Source organism: Phocoena sinus, chromosome 15 (genome assembly GCF_008692025.1).
Source record: "Phocoena sinus isolate mPhoSin1 chromosome 15, mPhoSin1.pri, whole genome shotgun sequence".
NCBI classification, from domain to species: Eukaryota; Metazoa; Chordata; class Mammalia; order Artiodactyla; family Phocoenidae; genus Phocoena; species Phocoena sinus.
Window position 1 is genome coordinate 64,386,883 of NC_045777.1, and position 22,054 is coordinate 64,408,936.

The 22,054-nt window shown below is 39.4% G+C and overlaps 2 protein-coding genes across 7 annotated transcripts in view; both read right to left on the reverse strand.

The window, feature by feature from the left end:
- Positions 1–1,527: 1,527 nt before the first annotated feature.
- On the reverse strand, positions 1,528–9,719 carry ARL6IP1 (ADP ribosylation factor like GTPase 6 interacting protein 1). Of its 2 annotated transcripts, XM_032604955.1 has the most exons (6): positions 9,571–9,719; positions 7,225–7,358; positions 6,670–6,789; positions 4,145–4,262; positions 3,473–3,557; positions 1,528–3,042 (listed from the first exon to the last, which is right to left on the reverse strand). In XM_032604955.1, exons 1-6 carry the CDS (start codon positions 9,604–9,606, stop codon positions 2,924–2,926), a joined length of 612 nt encoding a protein of 203 aa, XP_032460846.1. In that variant the 5' UTR covers positions 9,607–9,719; the 3' UTR covers positions 1,528–2,923. The 2 variants fall into 2 exon arrangements, with proteins under 2 accessions (XP_032460846.1, XP_032460847.1); XM_032604956.1 differs by lacking the exon at positions 6,670–6,789.
- A 2,388-nt stretch (positions 9,720–12,107) lies between these two features.
- SMG1 (SMG1 nonsense mediated mRNA decay associated PI3K related kinase) overlaps positions 12,108–22,054 on the reverse strand; it is a 98,127-nt gene continuing 88,180 nt past the window's right edge. For all 5 annotated transcript variants that reach the window (XM_032604113.1, XM_032604115.1, XM_032604112.1 and 2 more), the window contains 5 exons: positions 20,983–21,194; positions 20,718–20,824; positions 19,233–19,412; positions 19,048–19,154; positions 12,108–16,742 (listed from right to left, as the gene is read on the reverse strand). In XM_032604113.1, the coding sequence (XP_032460004.1) occupies positions 16,665–16,742; positions 19,048–19,154; positions 19,233–19,412; positions 20,718–20,824; positions 20,983–21,194 (684 nt within the window). In that variant the 3' untranslated portion in view covers positions 12,108–16,664. The remainder of the gene's footprint in view (positions 16,743–19,047; positions 19,155–19,232; positions 19,413–20,717; positions 20,825–20,982; positions 21,195–22,054) is intronic.

The following is a 22,054-nucleotide window of genomic DNA, read 5'->3' on the forward strand; positions in this document are numbered from 1 at the left end:
TGAGAGGACAAAAATGTCAGTTCTTGCCCTTAAGAGGTACAGATCCTAGCAGAGAGAGATCAGGACGCCAATATGAAGTGCTGTGAGAACGGAGAGGTGACCTGGAAAGTTGCTAAAGCTTTCACAGAGGAAGCGCCATTTGATCTGTGTCGTGAAGGGTGCTAACAACTACTAATTCCTAACTGCCACTAAGTGCTTCCTGTAGATTAACTGAATCCTCAAAACAACACACGCAATTACATAATGTCCCTGTGAGATCTGTACTATTATCTCCACTTCACAAATGAGGGAGCAAGCTAAATTCAATCTTAACTCAGTCTCCAAATTTTGCTGTAGGTTAAAAAATCAAAACAAAAAAGTGGTCACTTATAACTTGTCTAAGCTACTAAATTACTTGCGGGGTTTTGAGATCCTGAAACGTTAGGAAGGGTGTGTGGCCTATAGATAATAAGAGCTAGGAGGGCATATAAAGATGGACAGAAATCTCAGAATGGTTGGGCTGGAACTGGGAAAAGGGTAGAAGGGTGGAAATGGAGCGGGAGGGCCATGTATAAATTGCCTCTTGTCATCCTGTGAATTCTGGAATGACAGGACCTCTGCCAGAAGTGGTGCAAAGGCAAGAGTTGAAAGGGGACCTGCGCTGTGGCCAGAGCTAGCACAGGAGTAGCCAAGTTGGCCTGGGGAGTAATCATAGCTGCATGTGGAAGACCAGCATTTCAGAGCATCCAGTGACCAGGAGACCTATGGTGACTGGGTTGAGACTTCCCTGTTCTGGACATCATCAAGCCCCCAGGAGGCTCCAAGGAAGGATCCATACGTTTTGGGGAGAGGGGGAGCAAAGAGATTTAATTTGACATTGAATCTGTTCCCAGGATCTACTACGTATAGATAGTAAGGCCTAATGATAAAATATCCAACTGGGGCTCTTTTTTTTTTTTTTTTTTTGCGGTACGCGGGCCTCTCACTGTTGTGGCCTCTCCCGTTGCAGAGCACAGGCTCCGGACGCACAGGCCCAGTGGCCATGGCTCACGGGCCCAGCCACTCCGCGGCATGTGGGATCTTCCCGGACCGGGGCACCAACCCGCGTCCCCTGCATCGGCAGCAGACTCCCAACCACTGCGCCACCAGGGAAGCCTGGGGCTCTATTTTTTAAAAAATTCTAAGTGCAGACAAAAGTCACCCACCAATTATTTACTGAGCAGCTCAGGTACCGAATTCTGAGCTAGACCCTAGGGTACAGAGGTGCCTTGGCAGGCACTCTCTCCTGCATAGCTCCCTGCCTATTCTTCCAACCAGGCCCTCTCACACATCACCTTTGGCCATCAGTTATTCATTGTATCTCCTTTTCCATCTAGGGTGGTGCCTGGATGTTTACTGAATGAATAAATTTAACCCTTTTATTTCATTTTATTCTTAAAGAGCACCTTATAGCCATGTAATGATCACACAGGGTAGTTCATTAATTGGGTACATAAATCCGATCATGTAAACGTTGTACTGGCTAAGCTATAAAGAAAGGACAAAAGGAGGGATTCCAGATTTTTTATTTTTCCCCTTTTACACAAAACAAAGTAGAAGAAATAATACAGGATTAAAACTGCAAAAGTAATTAATTGGTAGAACACACATACACACAAAAATCTAGGAAGACAAGCTTATTTACAGTGAGGAAACATGTAAATTACGGTAGTTTGTATACGAAACATTAAAAAAAGAAAAGTCAAACATATGCTACATGGGTGCCACTGTTTACAGCAATATTGAAGGAGAGAAAACAACACTTATTTAGGAACAGATATAACACAAGGTCCAGGTTTTACAGCATCAGTGCAATAAATTCACAAAACTATATTACAGCTAGTTAATCAGTTTAAGAATTGTTCCCAAATATGTCACATTTCCAGCCCTCAGAGGTTCATTCCTACAGATTTCAACTACTCCATCTATGGGGACCAAAAGCAGCCAGTGTTACCATAAAATGAGAATCTTGAGGCTTACCTTTAAAAGCTTATTCTGGTCTTGAAAAACTAGTAGGATTTTCTACTGAAATGAATCTTGACTAAATACAGGATGAGTTTTGTTCTTTATTGGCTGGTCTTGGAGTGAAGGTCATAGACATGACTCTTAACCTATTATGTACTTTAGTTTCATTTAGCTGAAAATCTGAAATCAAAAGTATGCTAAAAATCCTAAATACCATCTTGCGTAAGCCTGCTACTAAAAAGCACTTAAGGATGTACTAACTTCAAGTTTAAGTGCACGGGAACAAGAGTTCTAAGCCTGTCAGATTACCCATTTGGGAGGGAGGATCAATGCTTCCAACAAATTGCTAAATTCTGCACAAGGGAGAAGCCAACACATACTAGGCCATGGAATTACTTTCATTTTATTCCATGAGGATTCTTCTCCCACAGTGTCGAAACAGAATGAGGAATGAATTTTAACTGGTCTCTTCATCAGAAGTGGTAAACTTGGTTTCTATATTCACGAAGCCAGACAGTTGTTTAAGCAGACTGTGGAAGTAGACAGTAGAACCAGCTTCCTGTAGTCACAGACCACTATCTTGTACCCAGCTAAAGCAAAGATCAACTTGAACAGTTATCCCAGGCCATTGTTAACTGTACTAAAGGATGAAGTTCACCACTATATTATTTTAAGAGTTCAATTAACCCTGGGTGAGAAAAACCAAGACGAGTGGTAATGATGAATGAACTGTCCATATAAGGCCAGCGGATGACAACACACCCATGAAGACACTGGGCATAAAGCCTTACTTGGCAAGTCAGAATTTCTACTAACTAAGGGCAGAATGAGGGACAGCAAAGAGCTACATCTGTAACATTTTAGTATCCAGACAGCATAACAGACACTGTCCCCAAGGACAATGTATACACCATTAATCACACTGCATAAAGCAGATGTATTATTCATTTTTCTTTTCTTTTTGTTTGAGAAGCTTGTTTATCTCTCTTTTGGCCATTCCAATGTACTTCGAAATGATTCCATGTTGGTTTAGTCCAGGAAGCAAGAGTAAGAAAGTCACTTAAAATTAAAAACAAAACAAAATTACAAAGGCAGCAATTAACTTCCCAAAGATTCTAACATTTTATAGAAGGTAGTTCTTCAGACTATTACACACTCTAATGGGAGGAAGTAACATGAAATCCATTATTTCCATTGGTATTTATCCCCAGAAGCTTCTGCTTCATACCTCCCAACCTCAGATAAGACACACTGCTTATTTTTACCTCTTGCACATTACTTTCTACCTTGGTTATTAGTTCTTTGTCTTAACTTCTGATAAGACCACAAACTCACTGAAAACAAGGACCTGGGATTTAGTCATCTTTCCATACTCACACAGTTCCTTAATCACTGCCTGGAACTCAGGGAGCAGGAACATATTGCTTACTAAATTCCAGTTAGACTTTACTGGCCAGGATGTGCCTGCAGTTTGTCCTCAAAGACTTACCTATCAGGTAGGTGAGAAGGAGGTTGTGGACTTGCTGTCCCACCCAAGCAACCGCAGCAAGAGAAATGATCATGGTCATGAAGTACTAATAATGAAAATAACAAGAATTTATCAACTCCTAGAAACAGACTAAGAAGCGAAACTTTAGGAGGTTGTTTCAAAGATTGGAAAATAACTCCGTTTTTATTCCCATTTTTCTTTAAAAATATTTAGTATCTATATATTATATAAAACCCATAGAAAACTCCCTAGGTCTCCTTTATAGAATTTACATACATTCTCTCCTAGAATAACTATAATTCTGTATGTAAATTAAGTAGTTTGTAAGTTAACTACTTTTGCAATTAATAACTTCACATAGTAACCTCAAGTGAAGCTAAGAGAAAAGAGAACAAATGCTTCCTAAGTATATGTCTTTTACATTTATTTCAGTAAATAAAAGAGAAACAAAAAATTCACCTCTACAAGAATAAAAAATTGAATGCAAAATATAATTTTAACTTTTAGCTTAATACAGATAAATATGAATGTACTCAGAGGAGTTAAACAGATAATGATAAACATCAAACTACAACTAGAGTAAAGCAAAAAGGCTTTACACTACAATGAAGGAAAAATTGACTCAATCTTAAAATGTTGCTTTACTTAAATAAGTCAAAACTAAAAAAGTACCATTTTAGGCTTTTCTTCCTTTAGTGTAAAGAGGCGTTTCCACCAGCCCACAGCTCTGCGTCGAGTTTTTACGAGATTGCTGCAAATTTCATGGAATCTCTGCTGTTGCTCAGTGGTCCTAGGAAAAGAATCTTCCCTTTTACTATAGGCAAATCTTAACAGTAAACAGAAATACACCGTCCTCTCAAATTTCAGAAACTATCTTCTAAAGAAAATCTAAATAAAAACAACAATGATTCACCATTATCTTATAGAAAAAGTTCTTAAACCATTAAGACTCCTTTTGGGAATTCCCTGGTGGTCCAGTGGTTAGGACTCTGTGCTCTCACTGCAGAGGGCCTGGGTTCAAAACCTGGTCAAAGAACTATATCCCACAAGCTGCTCAGCATAGCAAAAAAGACTCCTTTCATAGCACAGGAATAAGTTTTAACATAAAGACACACGTGTGTATACAAAGTAATGGCTATCTATGGTTCTAAAGCCAAATTTGGTCAATGATAGTAACAAAAACCTCATGACTACTATGAGCCATGCAGAAATCAGTATGAATTAATTTCTCTATTCCTATGTTATTTTGCAGATCCCAATGAATCCTGGGTGGTGACCCATCAGAGTCCTTGAGGAAGATGTGAAGTTTCAACCAAACAGTTATATTTAAGCACTCGTCAGTAAGATAATAACTACTAGCATTCAAAGCACAATACCCTCCACTGGGCTTCATACATTTGAGGCCTAGGCAGCCACAAAGAGCTCAAATCCAAATTCCTTATAAATTTAGTCCCATTGAGGGAAAATATAATCACAAACAAAACAGCAGTAAGAATACAAAAAGATCCTCCAAAAAGCCCTTTGTAGTTTATAATGTATTTTGGGTTCTGATTTTTTAAAGAAATTTTGCCTTTGTACTGTCTTTGCTATACAGACATAATGGCTGCTATAAAAAGTAAGCCCTATGCTGGAGATGTGTTGCTTTCTCTCCTCTAGTCCTTGTCCCTATGAATCTGCAGTGACAGATACAGTAGAAGGGCTTCTACTGAGCCCTGGAACTTCTTATAAATAATCAGACCTCGTATGCTGCCCATAGTCAAGGCTGGACTGTGGCTAGGCAACAGTGTTCTTCCTTCTTCATAAAGGTCAAAAAACAAAATCACTCTGTAGATAAGACTGAGCCACATACTGATTACCACGAAACTTCAAGAGCTTACTTCTGAAAATTTTTCTCCAGGAGTTATGAATTAGCAGAGTAGAATGTTATCTGGCTAATAAAGTCAGGGTCTGAGGTTGATTCTGTTAAATTGCTACATTGCATAGTTACAAACTTGCCCCCCAAACAGCAGCACAATGAAAAACAATTCAAAGCACATTTGCTAACACTAACCATTGTGCTATGGCAGAAACATCTTTGTTTCAATACAAAAATGCTTAATTATCCCATAACTTAAGCAAACCCTACATTTAAAATTCTTATTTTTATAGAATTATTCTATAATTTGCTATTATCAGGAGAACGAAAAACTACAGGCACAAGTAGACTACCAATTAAATTAAAATAAACAACCAAGGGAGAATAGCAGCTAGGAGAAAAAAAATCCATTCCTATATCTAGTTTTGCTCACTATTTGGATCAAAAGAGAAATGCAACATTCCAGAAGGAAGTTAAAAAATACTTTAACAGGATCCACAGCCACTTATCTTGGGAACTCATAAGTAACCCGTTCAAAGAGTGGTATAAATGCAATCAACAACCCACTTATATATACAGCTTGAACGTATTCTAAAGCACTTTTGCTAACCTCCACTGCACTACCTCAAGGTCTCAACGTGAAACACAAGATCAATCTTTTTCTTTTTTTTTTTTTGAAGTCTTTATTGAATTTGTCACAATATTGCTTCTGTTTTATGTTTTGGCCGGGAGGCATTAGCTCCCGACCAGGGATCGATCACGCACCCCCTGCATTGGAAGGTGAAGTCTTAACCACTGGACCACCAGGAAGTCCCAAGATGAATCTTAAAAGTCAAAATATTTCACAGCACCCAGAAGAGTCTGCCTAATAGAAAAGTAGACATTCAATAAATAGTTGCTAAATGAACAGGCAAAAAAAAATCTACGTTACTGTTTTCATATTCATTCAAAAGTAATTGGTGAAATTAATATTATAATATCTTAAATATCAATGGAAAAAATGTAAAAGTAGACATACTACTTTTATGGAAAGCCCATTATGAGGTCTGCAATCCTTGATAAAACATTACCTAAAAAAGCCTCACTTCAATAAAAAGGTCTAGGAAGAAAAAAAAGTCAAAATAAATGCTAGGGTATAAAAGAACTATGGAGATATAAGTACTGGAAGTTTGTGATTTATATCTGAATCAGCTAAGAAATTCTATACATCAAACGATAAATCTAACCCCTAGCCACCTGATGGTTAAGACAATTCTCTGTGCTTAATTACAACACACTAGTCATAGCTACCTGGTGCAGTAACTTCTCAGAAATTAGACTGCCACATCATTATGCCACCTACCATTTATTGGAGCCAAAAATTCTAGGTGCTAGAATGGGAACAAGGTAGTCTGCCAAGCACAAAAACATAACAAAACAGGAAACACCCGACAGAACGGATGGATCTAGATAGTAGATAGTCCTGTTTAAAAAAAAAAATTAATAAAGGTTAGAAAAACATAGACCTCATTAATCCTAGCTGAAGATGTTTATCCTCCTAGTCCTCTGGTTCTCAAAGATGTTATTCACCTTTTTTATTCTAATTTTCTCACAAGTAGTTTTCCGGAAGCTTCATGACATTACAGCTGTAACGGTTAATGTAAACATGAAGAAGCAAAGGCTCTTTGGAGTCCTCAACATTTTTTAGCAGTGTAAAGGGTCCTAAGACCAAAAAATGTGAGCCACAGATTTATTCAACTGCCTTGATTACTGAGTTTACAAAGTACTACAAATTCTGAAAACTAGGCAAACGGCTCTAAGCAAAGGCATTCTTTACAGATTCAGGCACTTCCATAAATGGAACCTGAGCCCTTATGAGTAACAAGCACAATCTACAGAAATTTAATAGCTCACTTACAGAAACACCAAAGAAACCACACCCATGATGGCTGGTGGAAACCAGGCTCTTTCCCATCGGAGGACTTTATCTGCCATCAGCATCACTTCTCCCCATCCTTGCAGCTGCTCTTCCAGATTTGCAGTCTCTGCAGCCTACATATGAGTAACATTTAAAGCGATCATTCTACTAATCTCAACATTTCTGTGGCTCCTAGAGAGTTAAATTCTTCTAAGGCACCAGGTATGTAAAACAGCTCCTACAAATCACTATCTTAAACAAATTAGTTTCTCAGAAAAACGCAATTTTGAAACCAAAGACAGAAATCAATGGGGAAAAATATTATCATTTAATGGTCACTTTCCAAGTCCAGGCACTGGGCTACTCTTTTACATGCATTATGTAACATAATCCTTATAGACCCCTTAAGATAGGGATAATCAGAGCCATTTTACAATTAAAGAAAGCGAGCTCAGAATGGACTTTCCCAAAGCCATGCACTACTAAGTGGCAGCACCCTGAGTATAAAATTGGATCACTTAAAGTTTCTCATTTCAGGTAGTTACAACTGGCCTGGTGTTTTGTCATTTCATTGATTTAGCCCCCTACTTCTGAATCCATTAGGAAAACCTCTTCCCCAACAGCATTCAATTTCCAAAATAGCTCTTTGTGCAATGAAATCATTTAGATGTTGGCATCATCTGCACAATTAAGGAAAACTACTGTGCTTTTATAAAATTGTAAAAGGCATATTAAGCCCAATATACCTCAATAAAATGCTTCTTACACTTATCAGGACATTTTGGTTAGACTTCAAATTTCTCTGCAAATTTGACCATCAGCTGCAAGTAGACTTCTCAGATGAGCTAATGGGGCAAAAAGCCCTTAAGCTGATTTTGGTAGAGAAAAAAACTTGGAACAGGAAACCCATGTGTTCTTATAACTGTTACCACAGGGAAATATGCAAATGACAGGAGACAGGGCAGCTTAATCTTGATAAAGATGTTATCTGTGCCACACTGACACTTAGGTGACCTCAATGTTTCTGACTTTATATACCATGCTTAATATAGTTAAATAAGAGATTACCATGTGGCAGAAACTCTGCTGAATATATTATATGCTTATACTTTAATTACTCCTCCCAACAAGCTGAAAGGAAGGTGTCATTACTATCCTCATTTTACAAATGTGGAAACTGAGATACACAGAGGTTTACAGATCTGAATCCAGCAAATCCAAGGCCAAAGGCCTTGTTCTTCTTAAATTAAGTCACACTGCTCTGTGGAAAGAGCAGCCGAGCTCCAGGCCAGGATCTGTTGTTTCAATAGCTGTGTGAACTTGGGCAACGATCAACTCTTAAAAGAAACCTGGCTGGGGCTCACTAGGCTAACCATAGAAAAGGGGGTGGTGGTGTGTGTGCATGTAAGGGGGCAGAGGTCATGCATATCTAAAAACCAATGCAAAATGAAAATCACGCACAATCAAAACTGCCCTGCAAAGTCACTTAATTCGTTAGCACCTGAGCTCTTGGAAAATCAAAAGTCAGAATTAAATTATTTGGTTTCTCTATTCACTGTTGTTCTGGTGGTGAGTAGCATGCCTTTTCCTGGGGAAAGGCAACTGAGAAGATGGACGGATTTCTCTCGTTTTTACCTAGATCCTGAGGGGGGATTCGTGCTGAGGTTAAAACTGTCTGCCTGTGATACAACCTTACTGCAGTTCCCTCCGACCCCTGCTTACTCTAAAATCGTCCTGGGACACCCCCCACCCTCGCCCAGACTTACACGTTCCAGACAAACGCCAGAACCTGCCACTGTCCCTCCAGCTGGATCCTACCTCCAGTTCCCAGCGGCGAGCTCGTAGCCTCCCTGCCGTTTTAAAGCTGTGCCAGCTCTAAAAGAAATTCTCGGCAGCAGCCCTTTGACCCTCCACCCCTGCCCAAGTATTAGGGGAAAAGGGCGAACGGACATCCTGGTTAAAATCAAAGACGGGGAAACCCAGATACAGCTGGGGTCTGGGCCGCAAAAGCGCTCGACGAGCCCCTCGCGGCCCTCTGCCAAGGACTGCACCCCAGGCTGGTCACAGCCCCCCTTCTCCCGCTTCCTCCTCAACCCCTAGTCGCGGTGAATGATCACGCGCCCTCCTCGCCCCGTCGTGCACCTTCCCCAGGGGATGTTAGGAGTCGACACGACTAGTGACCGCCAAGCAGATGTTACCCAAGAAGCCCAATGGGCAGGCGTCGTCACCTGCACCTGGGAACGGAGAGGAGGGCCGGGCCCGCGGCGGGTGATAGGAACGAGGCCGCAGCGCACCGAAGCCCGGAGGCCCCGCTCGGTTCCCTCGCGACGAGGAGCTGGTACTCACCAGCAGGTTGGTGCTGCGATTATCTCCTTCCGCCATTGTTCCCGAGGTGCCCCCTCAGCGAGCGCAAAACACCCCAAAACCCAACCCTCCTCAGAGGCACTCGCGACAACCCTAGCGAAAGGGCACGCCCAGCAGGCTGTTTATATAGGCCAGCTGCCTTTCCCGACAGAACCCGCGAAGCTCGCTCCTCATTGGGCAAACCGAGATCACGCTTAAGCGGACCGGACCAACCGCTGCTCAGCGCTTGTCTTGAAACCCAGATCAAAGGAGAAGCAGACCACGCCGGGGCCAAGGGGGCGGGGACACGGAATAACCAATCAGCACCCAGGTGATGTGCTACGCCCCGCCCAGGCCTTTCGGAATCGGTTCAACTGCCCCTGGGCGGGGCCTGGTACGGCCTTAGCATCCCCAGGGAGGGCCGCCATGGTGGCTCTTGGACTCTTCTGGGGGACCTCAAAGCAGCTAAGGTACCTCTCTGGAATTTAGTCCTCAAGGAAATATGCCACCCAATATCAGGCGGAGGGCAGAGATGGGCATGTGACGCTAGCCGCATTGTGATTAAGCAGGCTGGCTGGCTGGGATCTTCTTCCCGACCCAGACGGTGGCCCTGACCCTGGCTGTGCCCCTAGTCAGCCCGCCTTTCTTTTAATACCTGCTCTGGCAGCCCTAGCCAGGCCGCTAAGCAGCTTAGACCCAGATAAGTGACTCGCGGACTCGTGCCCATCTCAGGAGGTTTTGAGTACTGGTGTAAGGGGCCATTTATGTTGATTTTCTGCAATTTTTCCTTCCCTACCCATTAGGAATAAGGCCTTAGTTTGATAGAGGGGCGGGGGCGGCGGAGACGGTGTGGAAATCTGAGCATAGTTTAAGAACTTGTGAAAAATGCAGCGACTTATAAAATTGGCTTATTTTCATGGGTTCTTTGGGGAAATTCTTTGTGGGGCACTTCACTTAAACTACGAGCTCCCCCTCCAAAAAGGGACTGGTTTTGACAGATCCTTTCTTACTAAGGTCATGCTAAGGAAAGATGTAAACCCTCTCATAAGAGTGGAATTTATTGCAATCTAAGAATTAGATGAACTATGTGAGAGAATTCTACATATTTCTCTCCAGGATTTCAAAATGCATTAACACTTTTCATTACTCAATACAAACAAAATAATGCCAATGTTAACCTGGTTAGATGTCTCTTTCAGGAAAACTTACCGTAGCTTTTAACTTCCAGCCTTTTACCCTTTTATAGTCATCTATATTATGCCATCGAGTTTATTTTAAAAGCATTCCTTAAATTACTACCGGGTTCATAAGATTTCAGGGAAGACATAAAGAAATGTGAGCCAACACATACTGCCCCTAAGAAAACCAGGGGGACCGGAGCACTGTGAATTTCAAAAAAAGGTGTGAAATTTGCCATGGAACTTTGAAAAGAAATAAAGCATCTGTTCAGGTATAAACAGTGCGGGGGGGTAAAAAAAAAGCCTTTGCAAGGAAAGGGGACTCTTCAATAAACTGCCACTTCAGGGAAAGTTGGGGAAAAACAGGTTATGTAGGTAAAATGCAGCCAGTTGGACAGCCCGTTTTGGGAGATTTGAAAGTTGTGACCTCTGAGGAGCAGGCCCTCCGCTACCTATTCCAAAGGAATTCAAAAGGTCCCAGTCAGTCGGCAGCCACACAGTGAGTGCATATACGGAGCGCTGAGCGCGAGATCTCGCCACAGGCACAGCTACGCCCTCTTCCAAAGGACAGGGTGTGGGGTTATTAGACTTTAAAAACTGCCCCGTGTATTTTGGGAAATCAGTTTTTGCTACAGAATGTGCCTGGTTTTCACCCAAGTTCCCTATGTACAACTTCAGAAGAAAGACTTTTCAACACCAGCTTGTGAAATTGAGATAGGTGAAAAAAAACTGAAGAAATGGCTTTCAAATAGCATGGGTTCTCCATAGAGTATTTGTTACTCAAGGAACATTTGCCCAGAATGATTTGCAATTTAACAGCCTAGGATCACTTCTATAAGTTCCTTAACTAAGCTTCCAATTGCCCTATTTAAAAAAAAACAAAAACACCCACGCTTAGTGTAGCTTCCTTTGGAGCTTGCTTTTTTTTTTTTTGGTATTACAAAGGCAAGATGTGAACTTTTGAAATATATCAGGTGGCTAAACAGTTAACCTAAATCCTAACATAATCTAGCAGCAACAAATGCAATCTGATTTCCAGATATTAAAACAAGCTGGACATTGTTTTCCTTCAGAGCTTTCATACACCAGGGAATATACATGTCAATAATATTCTACAGGAGTTTTTAAAGAAATACAAAATTAAGCTTAATAAATTGTGCCTTAATACTAAGAACTTTCCCATTGAAGTAAAATTTCTACTGCTATTCAAAAATACTATTAGAACACTGAGTGTAAAATACGTTTTTTAGAATCAAGTTTTTAAACTTTTATAGGTATTAATAATTAGCTTTAAAAAAAAAAGCTCCCCATATTCCAAAATTAAGTTTTCTGGAAACTACTTCAACAAATTCAGAACTTAAATCCTACATCTTTTAACACTTTATTTTTTGAAAAACAGGTATTTCATACAATCTTTGCCACGTTAATGCAAATATGCACAAAGTAGGCCATGTATTTTTGTTTTCCAAAAGTTGCATTATGAACACTTTCAGGAAGCTGGTGTGATTTATTCAACTTTTAACCTTAAATACAATCACAAAATTATAACCATCAGGAGGCATTACAACCTTTTGTACAGAGAATCCACTCTATTTATACAATGTTACTAGAACAAGGAAGATTCAGTTCAACTCAATTTGCTCTACATAATAAGGTTAAAGTAAATTAACAAGTGAAGTGTGATGTTGCCATTGACATCACAGGTGGAAATATAAGGAAAATTTAAACCAAAAAATAACTGACACAGGAACTTCAAACAGGAGCCGAAACTTGGGTCAAAAAAAACAACAAAAAAAAAGCTGCTTCGAAAGACATAAAAACATTCTGCAAGTCTGCATTTCAGAACAACGTTCAATTCCTTAAGTTTATCATCTTCAAAAGCCGAGCTAATTGTATGACACTTTTGCATTAGCACAACAGCTTCCCTAGTAAGCCCAAATTCCCGTGGAAAGCAAGAGACTGAATGGTTTATGTTGTACAACTAACTCTTGAACCTATAAAGCTTCTCTCAATTGGAGTCCATTTGCCCTTTTGTAAATAAGAGATGGTGATACTCTTACCCAGGCATAAAAAAAACCAGGAAAAGTGCAATAAACCCTTCCGGGTTCCTAATACAGTGAATTTCCTTCCCCAGTGTTTGGAAAATTTATAATGCTAGTTCTTCCCCATAGAAGGAGTATTTCTAATACAACCCAAATAATGAAAAAATCTGTCACTTCTTTAAGTGACCCTTACCATTAACATAGTCTACCTCCTAGATTTAAGGGGAGGGGGAAAGTCCTAGCTCTAAATTACTGGCATTTTACAATCTCAAGATACAGAATGGAAGGTCATTGGTTTTCATATTTATCTGGTTTTATGTAAAACAAAGGTACTTAAATGTGCTAACAGAAAAGCGTTCACTGATTTTTGATGTATACGAACAGAAGCTAACAAGGCTAATTGTAGATGCTTTCTTTCATATGAAAAGAATTGGGAGAAAAGAAGAACCAGCTTCTTTGATTTTAGTACTGCCAAGACAAGTAAGCCCCCAGAGTAATCACAAATATGTGGAGGAAAATAGGCCAGGAAAACTTTTCAATTCAAAGTACTGCCTATATCACCCCAAATTTAAAAGGACCTAAGATTGCACATCAACTCTAATATTTGGCTGCACTTGCATTGCCCTGCTTGGAATTTTTTAATGGCTCTTTCCTTAAATTTCACACATCAGAACAACCACAGTTAAAAACAAAAACAATGCAGATAACATCAAACACTGGACAATATAAAGAACACTACATACTAAGTTCAGGTAATAGAGGCAAGTGTTAAGGGCAGAAGTGATGGAAGTTCTTCTTTGTATTATAAACCCTCACCCTGAACCTGGGGTTTGGGCTCTAAGAAAGCAATCTAGGGAAGCAGATCAAGAGCTTGATTCTCAGTTCTCACACAGAAACCTCACATATCTCAAAAAACTCACAAGTGTCAGACACAAAAGAATCTTAATAACCATCTAGTAAACTACATGAAGAATTTATGACCAGAAATAATGAAATACTGCAAGACACACCAAAGAAACAGAGTAAATGAGAAATACAGACAGTACCATAAACTACTAAGCCTCCACAGCTTTACAGATAAATCAACTAAAACTCAGGCAATTCTAGAAAATTAAAGACAGCAAAACACTTAAGATAAACTTCAATTTCCAAGGGTCATAAGTTATTCTGTACCCTCTGAATCTTAGAGAGGGAAAAAGAGAGAGAGCACAACAGAGACAGGGGAAGGGGGTGGGGCGGGAGGGAGAGAGAGCAAGAGGAAGGGGAAGGGGAGGGAGAGGGTGAGAGAGAAGGAGGGAGAGAAAGAGAGAAGCAGACCCCTGGTTTTCCACAGGTATTTCTGTATCATCAAAAATGCATGACTTCATAACCACAGCACTCTGAACTTTACATTATTTTACAAGATAATCACCAAAATATATCCCTGTCTTCTCAAACTGCTGTATCACCAAGGCCTTTGTACCTCTGATAAAATCTGACTGTTGAGTTCTCTTACAACAGGTCAAAATGATAAAGCTACTTGCCAAATGACTTCCCAGAAGAAGCCAAACTGTACAGACTGGGAGTCTTGTTGTCCAGAGTGCAGTGAAGAGCAAGCTTTGAAGTCCCCAGTTATTCCTATCTGCCCTACAACCAAACATGTATATGGCACACTATTCTCTGAGGGACCATTTTAAAGTAAAAGTGATGGACAATTTAGCAGAGACACATGTTTTTTATGTAAAGCTGTTTTGTTTTCGCTAGGATAAGGTGCCAGGTACCTCTGAAGCCTGAAATTCACAGGCAATAAAATTAACCTATTTCATTTATCTTCTTTACCAAAGAAGAAGCAATTTCTGAATACTACCTATAGGGACAAACTAGTGTGAACTTGTTTTATCACTGTGATAAAAGTTTTTCCTGTGACAAAGAATGTTGTTGAAAAACTGTTTAATCTTGAGAGAGAGTAGAGGTAATCAAGTGATGAGTGCAATAGCCTCTAGGAAATAAAGCAGTGTGCAAAACACAATATGGCATTATTATTCCAGATAGGTTGTTTTGATTGTGAAAATAAGGTTCAAGATGAATGAAGAAAATAAAATTTGATGCACTAGGTTCCTTAACTTGCTATTAGACACATGGGGGTATTCAAAGATACCACCTTTCTTGTAATACCTGTCAAAGTATTAGAGGAGCACTGATACTGAAATGCATTCTCCCATGATATTTAAAGATTATATATTAACGTGGCAATGAGGATACAGGAAAGGCCAGAGCTATGTGGAATTTTTCCTTAATACCTTTCAAGTTTGTGAAGACTGGCAACTAGAAAGTGATCACAGTGCTAATCTCTAAAATGTAGGAAAAATGTACTCAATCCAGATTTTAATCATGTTCTACTTTGTGTTGATACGTGACTTCAGGAATCCTATTCTAGTCTGGATTTTTATTTTGGATCAACAATTGAGCTTACACAGTCAGTACTGAAATGCAATGCTAAATTTAAGGAAACCTTGATCATGAATTCACTACTGAACAGGAAACTTAAAATTGTGAAAAAAGTAAAGTACTTCACACACTAATAACTGAACTTAATAAAAGATGTTGGTGGTTCGCACTTTTGCTGATGTTTCATGTATATGTCCTAAAATGCCAGGTAAACTAAAGCACTTTTAATTTACACCTTGTAAATTGTAAATTAAAAGTACCAAATGAGAAAACTGAATTAAAAAAACATTTCACTCTACCTCCACCAGAACATCACTTTATTGTTAATCTGTCATCAACAATGTAAAACTCTAATAGGTACTCGATCCTGGTTTTTAAAAAGGTAAAAGATTACATTGGATTAGCTACTTTCTATGAAAGAAACTACAGCAATCACAGAAGAGGGAAAATTTGAAAGACCTCCCAAAAATGTACACTGTAAGCGAAGGGGAGTGTACATTAAGTCAAATGTCTGTTAGATTCATTACTTGTGAATGCACAGTGACAATTCTGGAAACTGTACATGATAGAATCACAGAAATGACTTAAATAATCAGAATTACATTTTGTATGTGATCACCAGACCTTTAAACAATCCTTGCATTTTCCACGTTACTGGTGGTTTTGGAAAAATTTCTGTTTATCACTCCAAATATAAGTTGTTAACAGCATTGAGATGGAAGAATATGAAGTATAAGGACTGAAATAAAAGTGAATGTGAAAGATGGCTAATCTACTAGATCAAGTAAAGGGGGATGGGCAGATGGTGGGGGCTGGGGAGGAGGAGGATGGGGTGGGTTTTTCCCTTCATTTCAGAAGTTCTTCCAACGTAGTGTTATCTGTTACATAGCTCTCCTTCTTCAGTCCATTTCTGAAATTCATATCGCATAGCCTTTTTGTACTTACTGGTCAACCCAACCAGTACTGTTGCCAAGCAACAAGTGTTATGCAAGAATCTGAATGCATCAAATCTTCCTTGGCTGTGTCGCGGCCCCAGTTTTCTCTGTTTCTGAGCGGGGTTTGATTTTTCCTGGATTGTACACACAGGGTCAGGTGGAATGGAGTTCCAAATCACTCTGTGCTCCGCGGCATCCCGATTTCTTTCTGCAGCTAACCTCCTGACACGTTTGCAGCTGTTCTGTGGCAGAAAGACAATCTCCGTGTTCAGGCGGTGAGCTTTCTTTCTTTCACCCTTGACCCTGGGGTTGCAGGCCATGGTGTTGGGCGTATCCCTGAGTGCAGCTGTCCTGCAGGATTCACTTCCTAGCGCACCGAGATTTCCTAGGTTTCCTCAGAATAAGCCCCCAGTTGCATCACCACCGACTGTGGTGTGGCTTTGGATGCCTGAGGCTGAGTTGATTCTGGTGGATGTCTGACCTCGCTTAACCAGACTCATCTACTGTCTTGCCATTCATACCCAGGCTGTCCAACCTTCATACAGCTGTGCCAAGTTATCTAGATTAGTTGCTTCCTTAATGACATAGTCAACCTGTAAAAATAGGCAGGATAGAATTAAAGCCATTTAAAACTTGAAAGAACATGGCTCATATATGAGTTATATGAACTGTTTAGGAGTAAGTTCCCAAATTAATTACCCAAAGATGTGTAGTTGTCATGGTGGGAAGAGAAGTTAAGTAATCTGAGCTTCCTTCATAATTCCGTAACTTACAAATGTGTGTCTTGGGAAAGTCACAATCCCCTTTGAGCCTTATGAATCCTTTGATGAAGAGAGAGCACCACTGACCCCACAGGTGCCCTTGGGATTAAACATGTGAATTCACTGGGCAAATGCTTAGGTGCATTAAAAAGTGCCCAGCAGATAGATTCTGAAACAGATTGGTACTCAGCAAATATCTATTGATTCTTCTTTTTTTGTGTGTGTGTGGGGGGGGGGCACACTGTGCGGCATGTGGGATCTTAGTTCCCCAACCAGGGATCCAACCCATGCCCCCTGCAGTGGAAGCACAGAGCCTTAACCACTGGACTGCCAGGGAAGTCCCCATATCTGTTGATTCTGACTCAGCTAAATTTTATAGTAAGAGATATAATCGTTATCTCTATCCAGAGCACCCATCAGGGTCCAATTATATCGTAAATGCTCAATATAAGGCTGCTCAATTGTAACCTACACCAAAAGTTGTATGCAAAGAACTCTATACTTACCCCACTCCTGTGAGCCCCTTAACTTTTTCATATAAAATTTAATAACTATCAGAATAAAAAGCACAATAGCCAAGCATCCTTTAAAAAGATGGACAGAGACCTAAGATGCACAGTCATGAAAGCACACAGCCCATTAACCTACCAAAAAGTTTCTGAAGTAAGGATACCCCTGGACCCAGAACACCGTCCATGGTTTTTGACAAACTTGACGAACTCTCTCTAAAGAATGAGTCTTAACCAAGAAGAGCTTAAGCTTAGATCCTATACAGAGATGTAACAGTGTTTAAAAAAAAAAACAAAACTTTCCTTGCTGATGTTAAATTTGAATTGTGGATGCCAAACCATTAAAAAAATAGGACATTCACAAGTCTCAAATTTTTACCCCACCGAAGAAAAGGCATATGTGTAATGGAGAATTCAGGAGAACACTACCCTTGACCAAGTGATCTAACTTAACAACAAAGATAGCACAAACACACACATGCCCCCTGATGTAAGATTCTAAGAACACATCATTGGTGAAGTATTCTTGCGAAAAATGTTGATTCTGAATCTAATTATGAAGAAAATGTCAGACAAATACAAACTCAGACACATTCTGCAAACCAAGTAGTCTGGACACATCAAAAATATTAAGTGTCATAAAAGAAAAGAAAGAAAAGGCTCAGGAACTGTTCTAGACATTAAAGGAGATTAAAAGTAGAACAAGTATATGAAATTCAAGATAAGCCTTGACTAAATCTTGTATGGGTTGGGGTGGGGTTGGGTTGGTGGTTAAGGAGAGGCAGGCTAAGTAATAAAGGACATTTGAAGATAACTGGAGAAATCTGAATATGGACTCAATGTTGTATAGAAGTCAATGGTTAACATCAATGTTAAGTTTCCTGAGTTGATAATTACATAATTATATCATAGCTATATATTATTAAAATGTTTTGGTTAGGAGACAAAGTATTTAGGCATGAAGTGTTAGAATGTCTGCAACTAACTCTCAAATGTGGTTCTGAAAAACTGTGTGTATGAACACACATACACAGAAAGGTAAAGCGAACGTTAAGAAAGCATCAACAATTGGTCTACCAATTCTAGGTAAAGAGTATATGAGCATTCCTATATTTCTATAGGTTTGAAACTTTTCAAAATAAACAGTTATGGGGAAAAGAATTCATTCTTGAATTTATATATACAATTTTAGAAACATTAATGATAAAATTTCAGAGTAATAACTTCAGACAAACTGACACCCAAGAACACTTTATAGATACTACTTATTTATACATACTATGACACCCAAAATGTCATCCTCATTTCATTTAAAACCTTCACACAGCCCTCTCTAAAATGCAAATTAACGGTCTTCTGTTGGAGGAGAGGGAGTCAAGCCACACCCCAAATTTTTGTTAAAAGAGAACTGGGAAGAAAGGAAAGTGCTAATAGGGTAGAGTCAGAGTCAAATGCTGAATATTTGATAATCCTAGAACTGTGTCACTCAAAATCTTCTGAAGCCAATAAAATCAATTTAAGTTCCTTATTTCTTGATATATCACCAAAGGATAGGGGTGAGGGGATCTTTAAACCTATACTGTTTCAGCAGCATTAAAATGTGTAGCTCAAGTTTAAAAAATGGTCACCTGTTCAGCAACTGACATCCTCCTATTCGGATCAACATCTCGGCCCTCTAACTTGGCTTTCACTCTCTTCCACACGCTCACTGCATATGAGTTTCTCTCCTGCACAGCTGTGAAGCAATGGAAACGTGTAAGTCAAACCACGACTTAGTATTAATATTTAAGGTATCCTTATTCTGACTAATTACCTTTTCCAGTTTTAGGGTCTCTGACAGCCTTTTTAGGACTACAAGCAACACTCTTGCCAGTTCCTGGAACAGTGCTTGGTGGAGTATCTGCTGATGTAGCTAGATTTTTCTGAACCAGCTTTCTAGCATTCTGTGACATGACATCAGGCTGAGTCTTCTGGCCAGTGTTGCTCCGGACTGCTATAGAGAGAGAGTTGGTAGCTCAATTTACATGTACACAGAAAATGAAGGAGCAGGGCAGTGCTCTCTCAATCATCAACTACAAATGGACAGCCCTGATACTAGATATGATTTTACAACCTTAAAGTCCTTATCCCTTAAAATAAAAACTCTCCTCCTAAAAATACAGCCTAAACAGCTAGATATTCAGATATAAATTTGTACAATGCTGTTCACGAGTTTGTTGTGGCATTAAAAAACTACAAATATCTTAACTGTCCAACAGTTAATACGGTAAAGTCATAGAATGGCACATTAAATCTTGCCATTAAGTCATTTTTTAAAAGATTACTTAAGGATAGGGAAATTATCTATTTAATTGTAAGTGGGAAAAGACAACAAAAGTTGCATTCACAGAATGATCCAACTTGTATATGTGTGTGCATGCATATAGGGAATTCAACAAATACATAGTGGTTTTACCTCTAATTGGAATGGAACTATAGATTTTCCTATAACTATTTTTCTGTATTTTCCTAACAGAATATATTTTATAATCATAAAATAAATTATTTAGAGAGTATCTGAACACATGGTATTTTTACTCTCTAACGATAAGTACTTTTAAAATTAAGCCAGAATTTGTTCAGTTTGAGATATGACAAGAGTTTATGGAAAATCTTTATTTATTTATTTTAAATAATTAATTTTTTAAAATTGTAGTATAGTTATTTATAATGTTGTGTTAGTTTCTGTTGTACAGCAAAGTGAATCAGTTACACATATACATATATCCACTCTTTTTTAGATTCTATTCCCATGTAGGTCATTACGGAGTACTGAGTAGAGTTCCCTGTGCTATACAGTAGGTCCCCATTAGTTATCTATTTTGTATATAGCATTATGTATATGTCAATCCCAATCTCCCAATTTATCCTTCCTCCCGCTCTCCCCCTTTCTACATTTGTGACTCAATTTGCTTTGTAAATAGGTTCATTAGGGAAACCCTTTAAAAAGGTGATGACTAGAAACATATTAGACACTCATTAAACATCTTAGCATCTAAGTGTAGATTATTAACAGGTCAAGATTCAGGTTCTGGGCTTCCCTGGTGGCACAGTGGTTGAGAGTCCACCTGCCGATGCAGGGGACACGGGTTCGTGCCCCGGTCCGGGAAGATCCCACATGCCGCGGAGCGGCTGGGCCCGTGAGCCATGGCCGCTGAGCCTGCGCGTCCGGAGCCTGTGCTCCGCAACGCGAGAGGCCACAACAGTGAGAGGCCCGCATAAAAAAGATTCAGGTTCTTCTGAAGTAGGGGAGTCTTACCTGCAGCAAAGGATGGCTGGTAAGTAGCAGATGACGTTGGACTCGAACATTCATTTGTTGCATCGGTGACTAAGGGTGATGCAAAACTCACTAAATTATTATAGACACTGAAATATAAAATAAAATGGCTCATTTATGATATGCTTTAGCAAATAGCTACTTATAAATATGAACAAAACTGAAAAAAAATTAAATGAATTAAATAAAACTTACTCTACCAGATGTTTTACTTATATTTTAAATTCAGGCCAGAAGGCATTCTTACCTCTGACTTTGTGTTTTCAGTTCTTTCAAGGTGGGAGTTATTTCCTGGAGCATTTCAACATGTTCTTGACTTCGAACCTGACCCATAGCTTGGACTAATGTAAACAGCACTGTCTGAATGTTGTCTTGCCATGATTTATATTCACCCAAGAACTGCCTAACACTGTTCTCATAGGGAACATCTTCACCATCTGCCAGAGCAGCTTCTTCATCCTAGAATCAGTATGTTAATGATCAAGAAAAATGGTATTTGCTTCAGTAATTACTCTTAAAACCATCACCTTTTGGATAACAGGTAATAAGTGTTTTTCAAATACCAATGTGTTTATAATATGCTTATTACAATTTAACTCCTTCTCTACCGGAATCTTGTTTCCAGCACAAATAAAAACTCCAATTAAAAACAAATCCAGGGGTGGGAGGGAGGGAGACGCAAGAGGGAAGAGATATGGGAACATATGTATATGTATAACTGATTCACTTTGTTATAAAGCAGAAACTAACACACCATTGTAAAGCAATTATACCCCAATAAAGATGTTAAAAAACAAACAAACAAAAAACAAATCCAGGGAATGCCTTGGCGGTCCAGTGGTTAGGACTACACACTTCCACTGCAGGGGGCACGGGTTCGATCCCTAGTGGAGATCCCGCAAGCCACGTGATGTGGGGGGGGAAAAAAAAATCCAAAAAGGAAATGATTTACTGTTTTGTGATGATGAAGTAACGCAGCCTTTTCTGGGGATTCAGTTTCCTTACTATCTAGATTCTGTACGATACTAGAGGGAAGATATTTCATTTATTTTGGAAGCAAGCTATACAAGTTTGAGTAGGGAGGCGGAAGAGAGGTTAGAGATCTAAATACTCTGTGAGACTAGGTTCAAGTTTCAGCTCTACTATAAATTATATGACTTTGGATAAATCAATTTCTCTAAGCCCCGGTTTCTCTGTGAATAAAATCAGAATACTACTTATACTTACTACCTGCTTAAAAAAAAATAGTTGATGAAAACACAAATTAACTCAGTGACAAACTGGAAATATGACCTGAGAGAAATTAGGGTTTTTTCTCA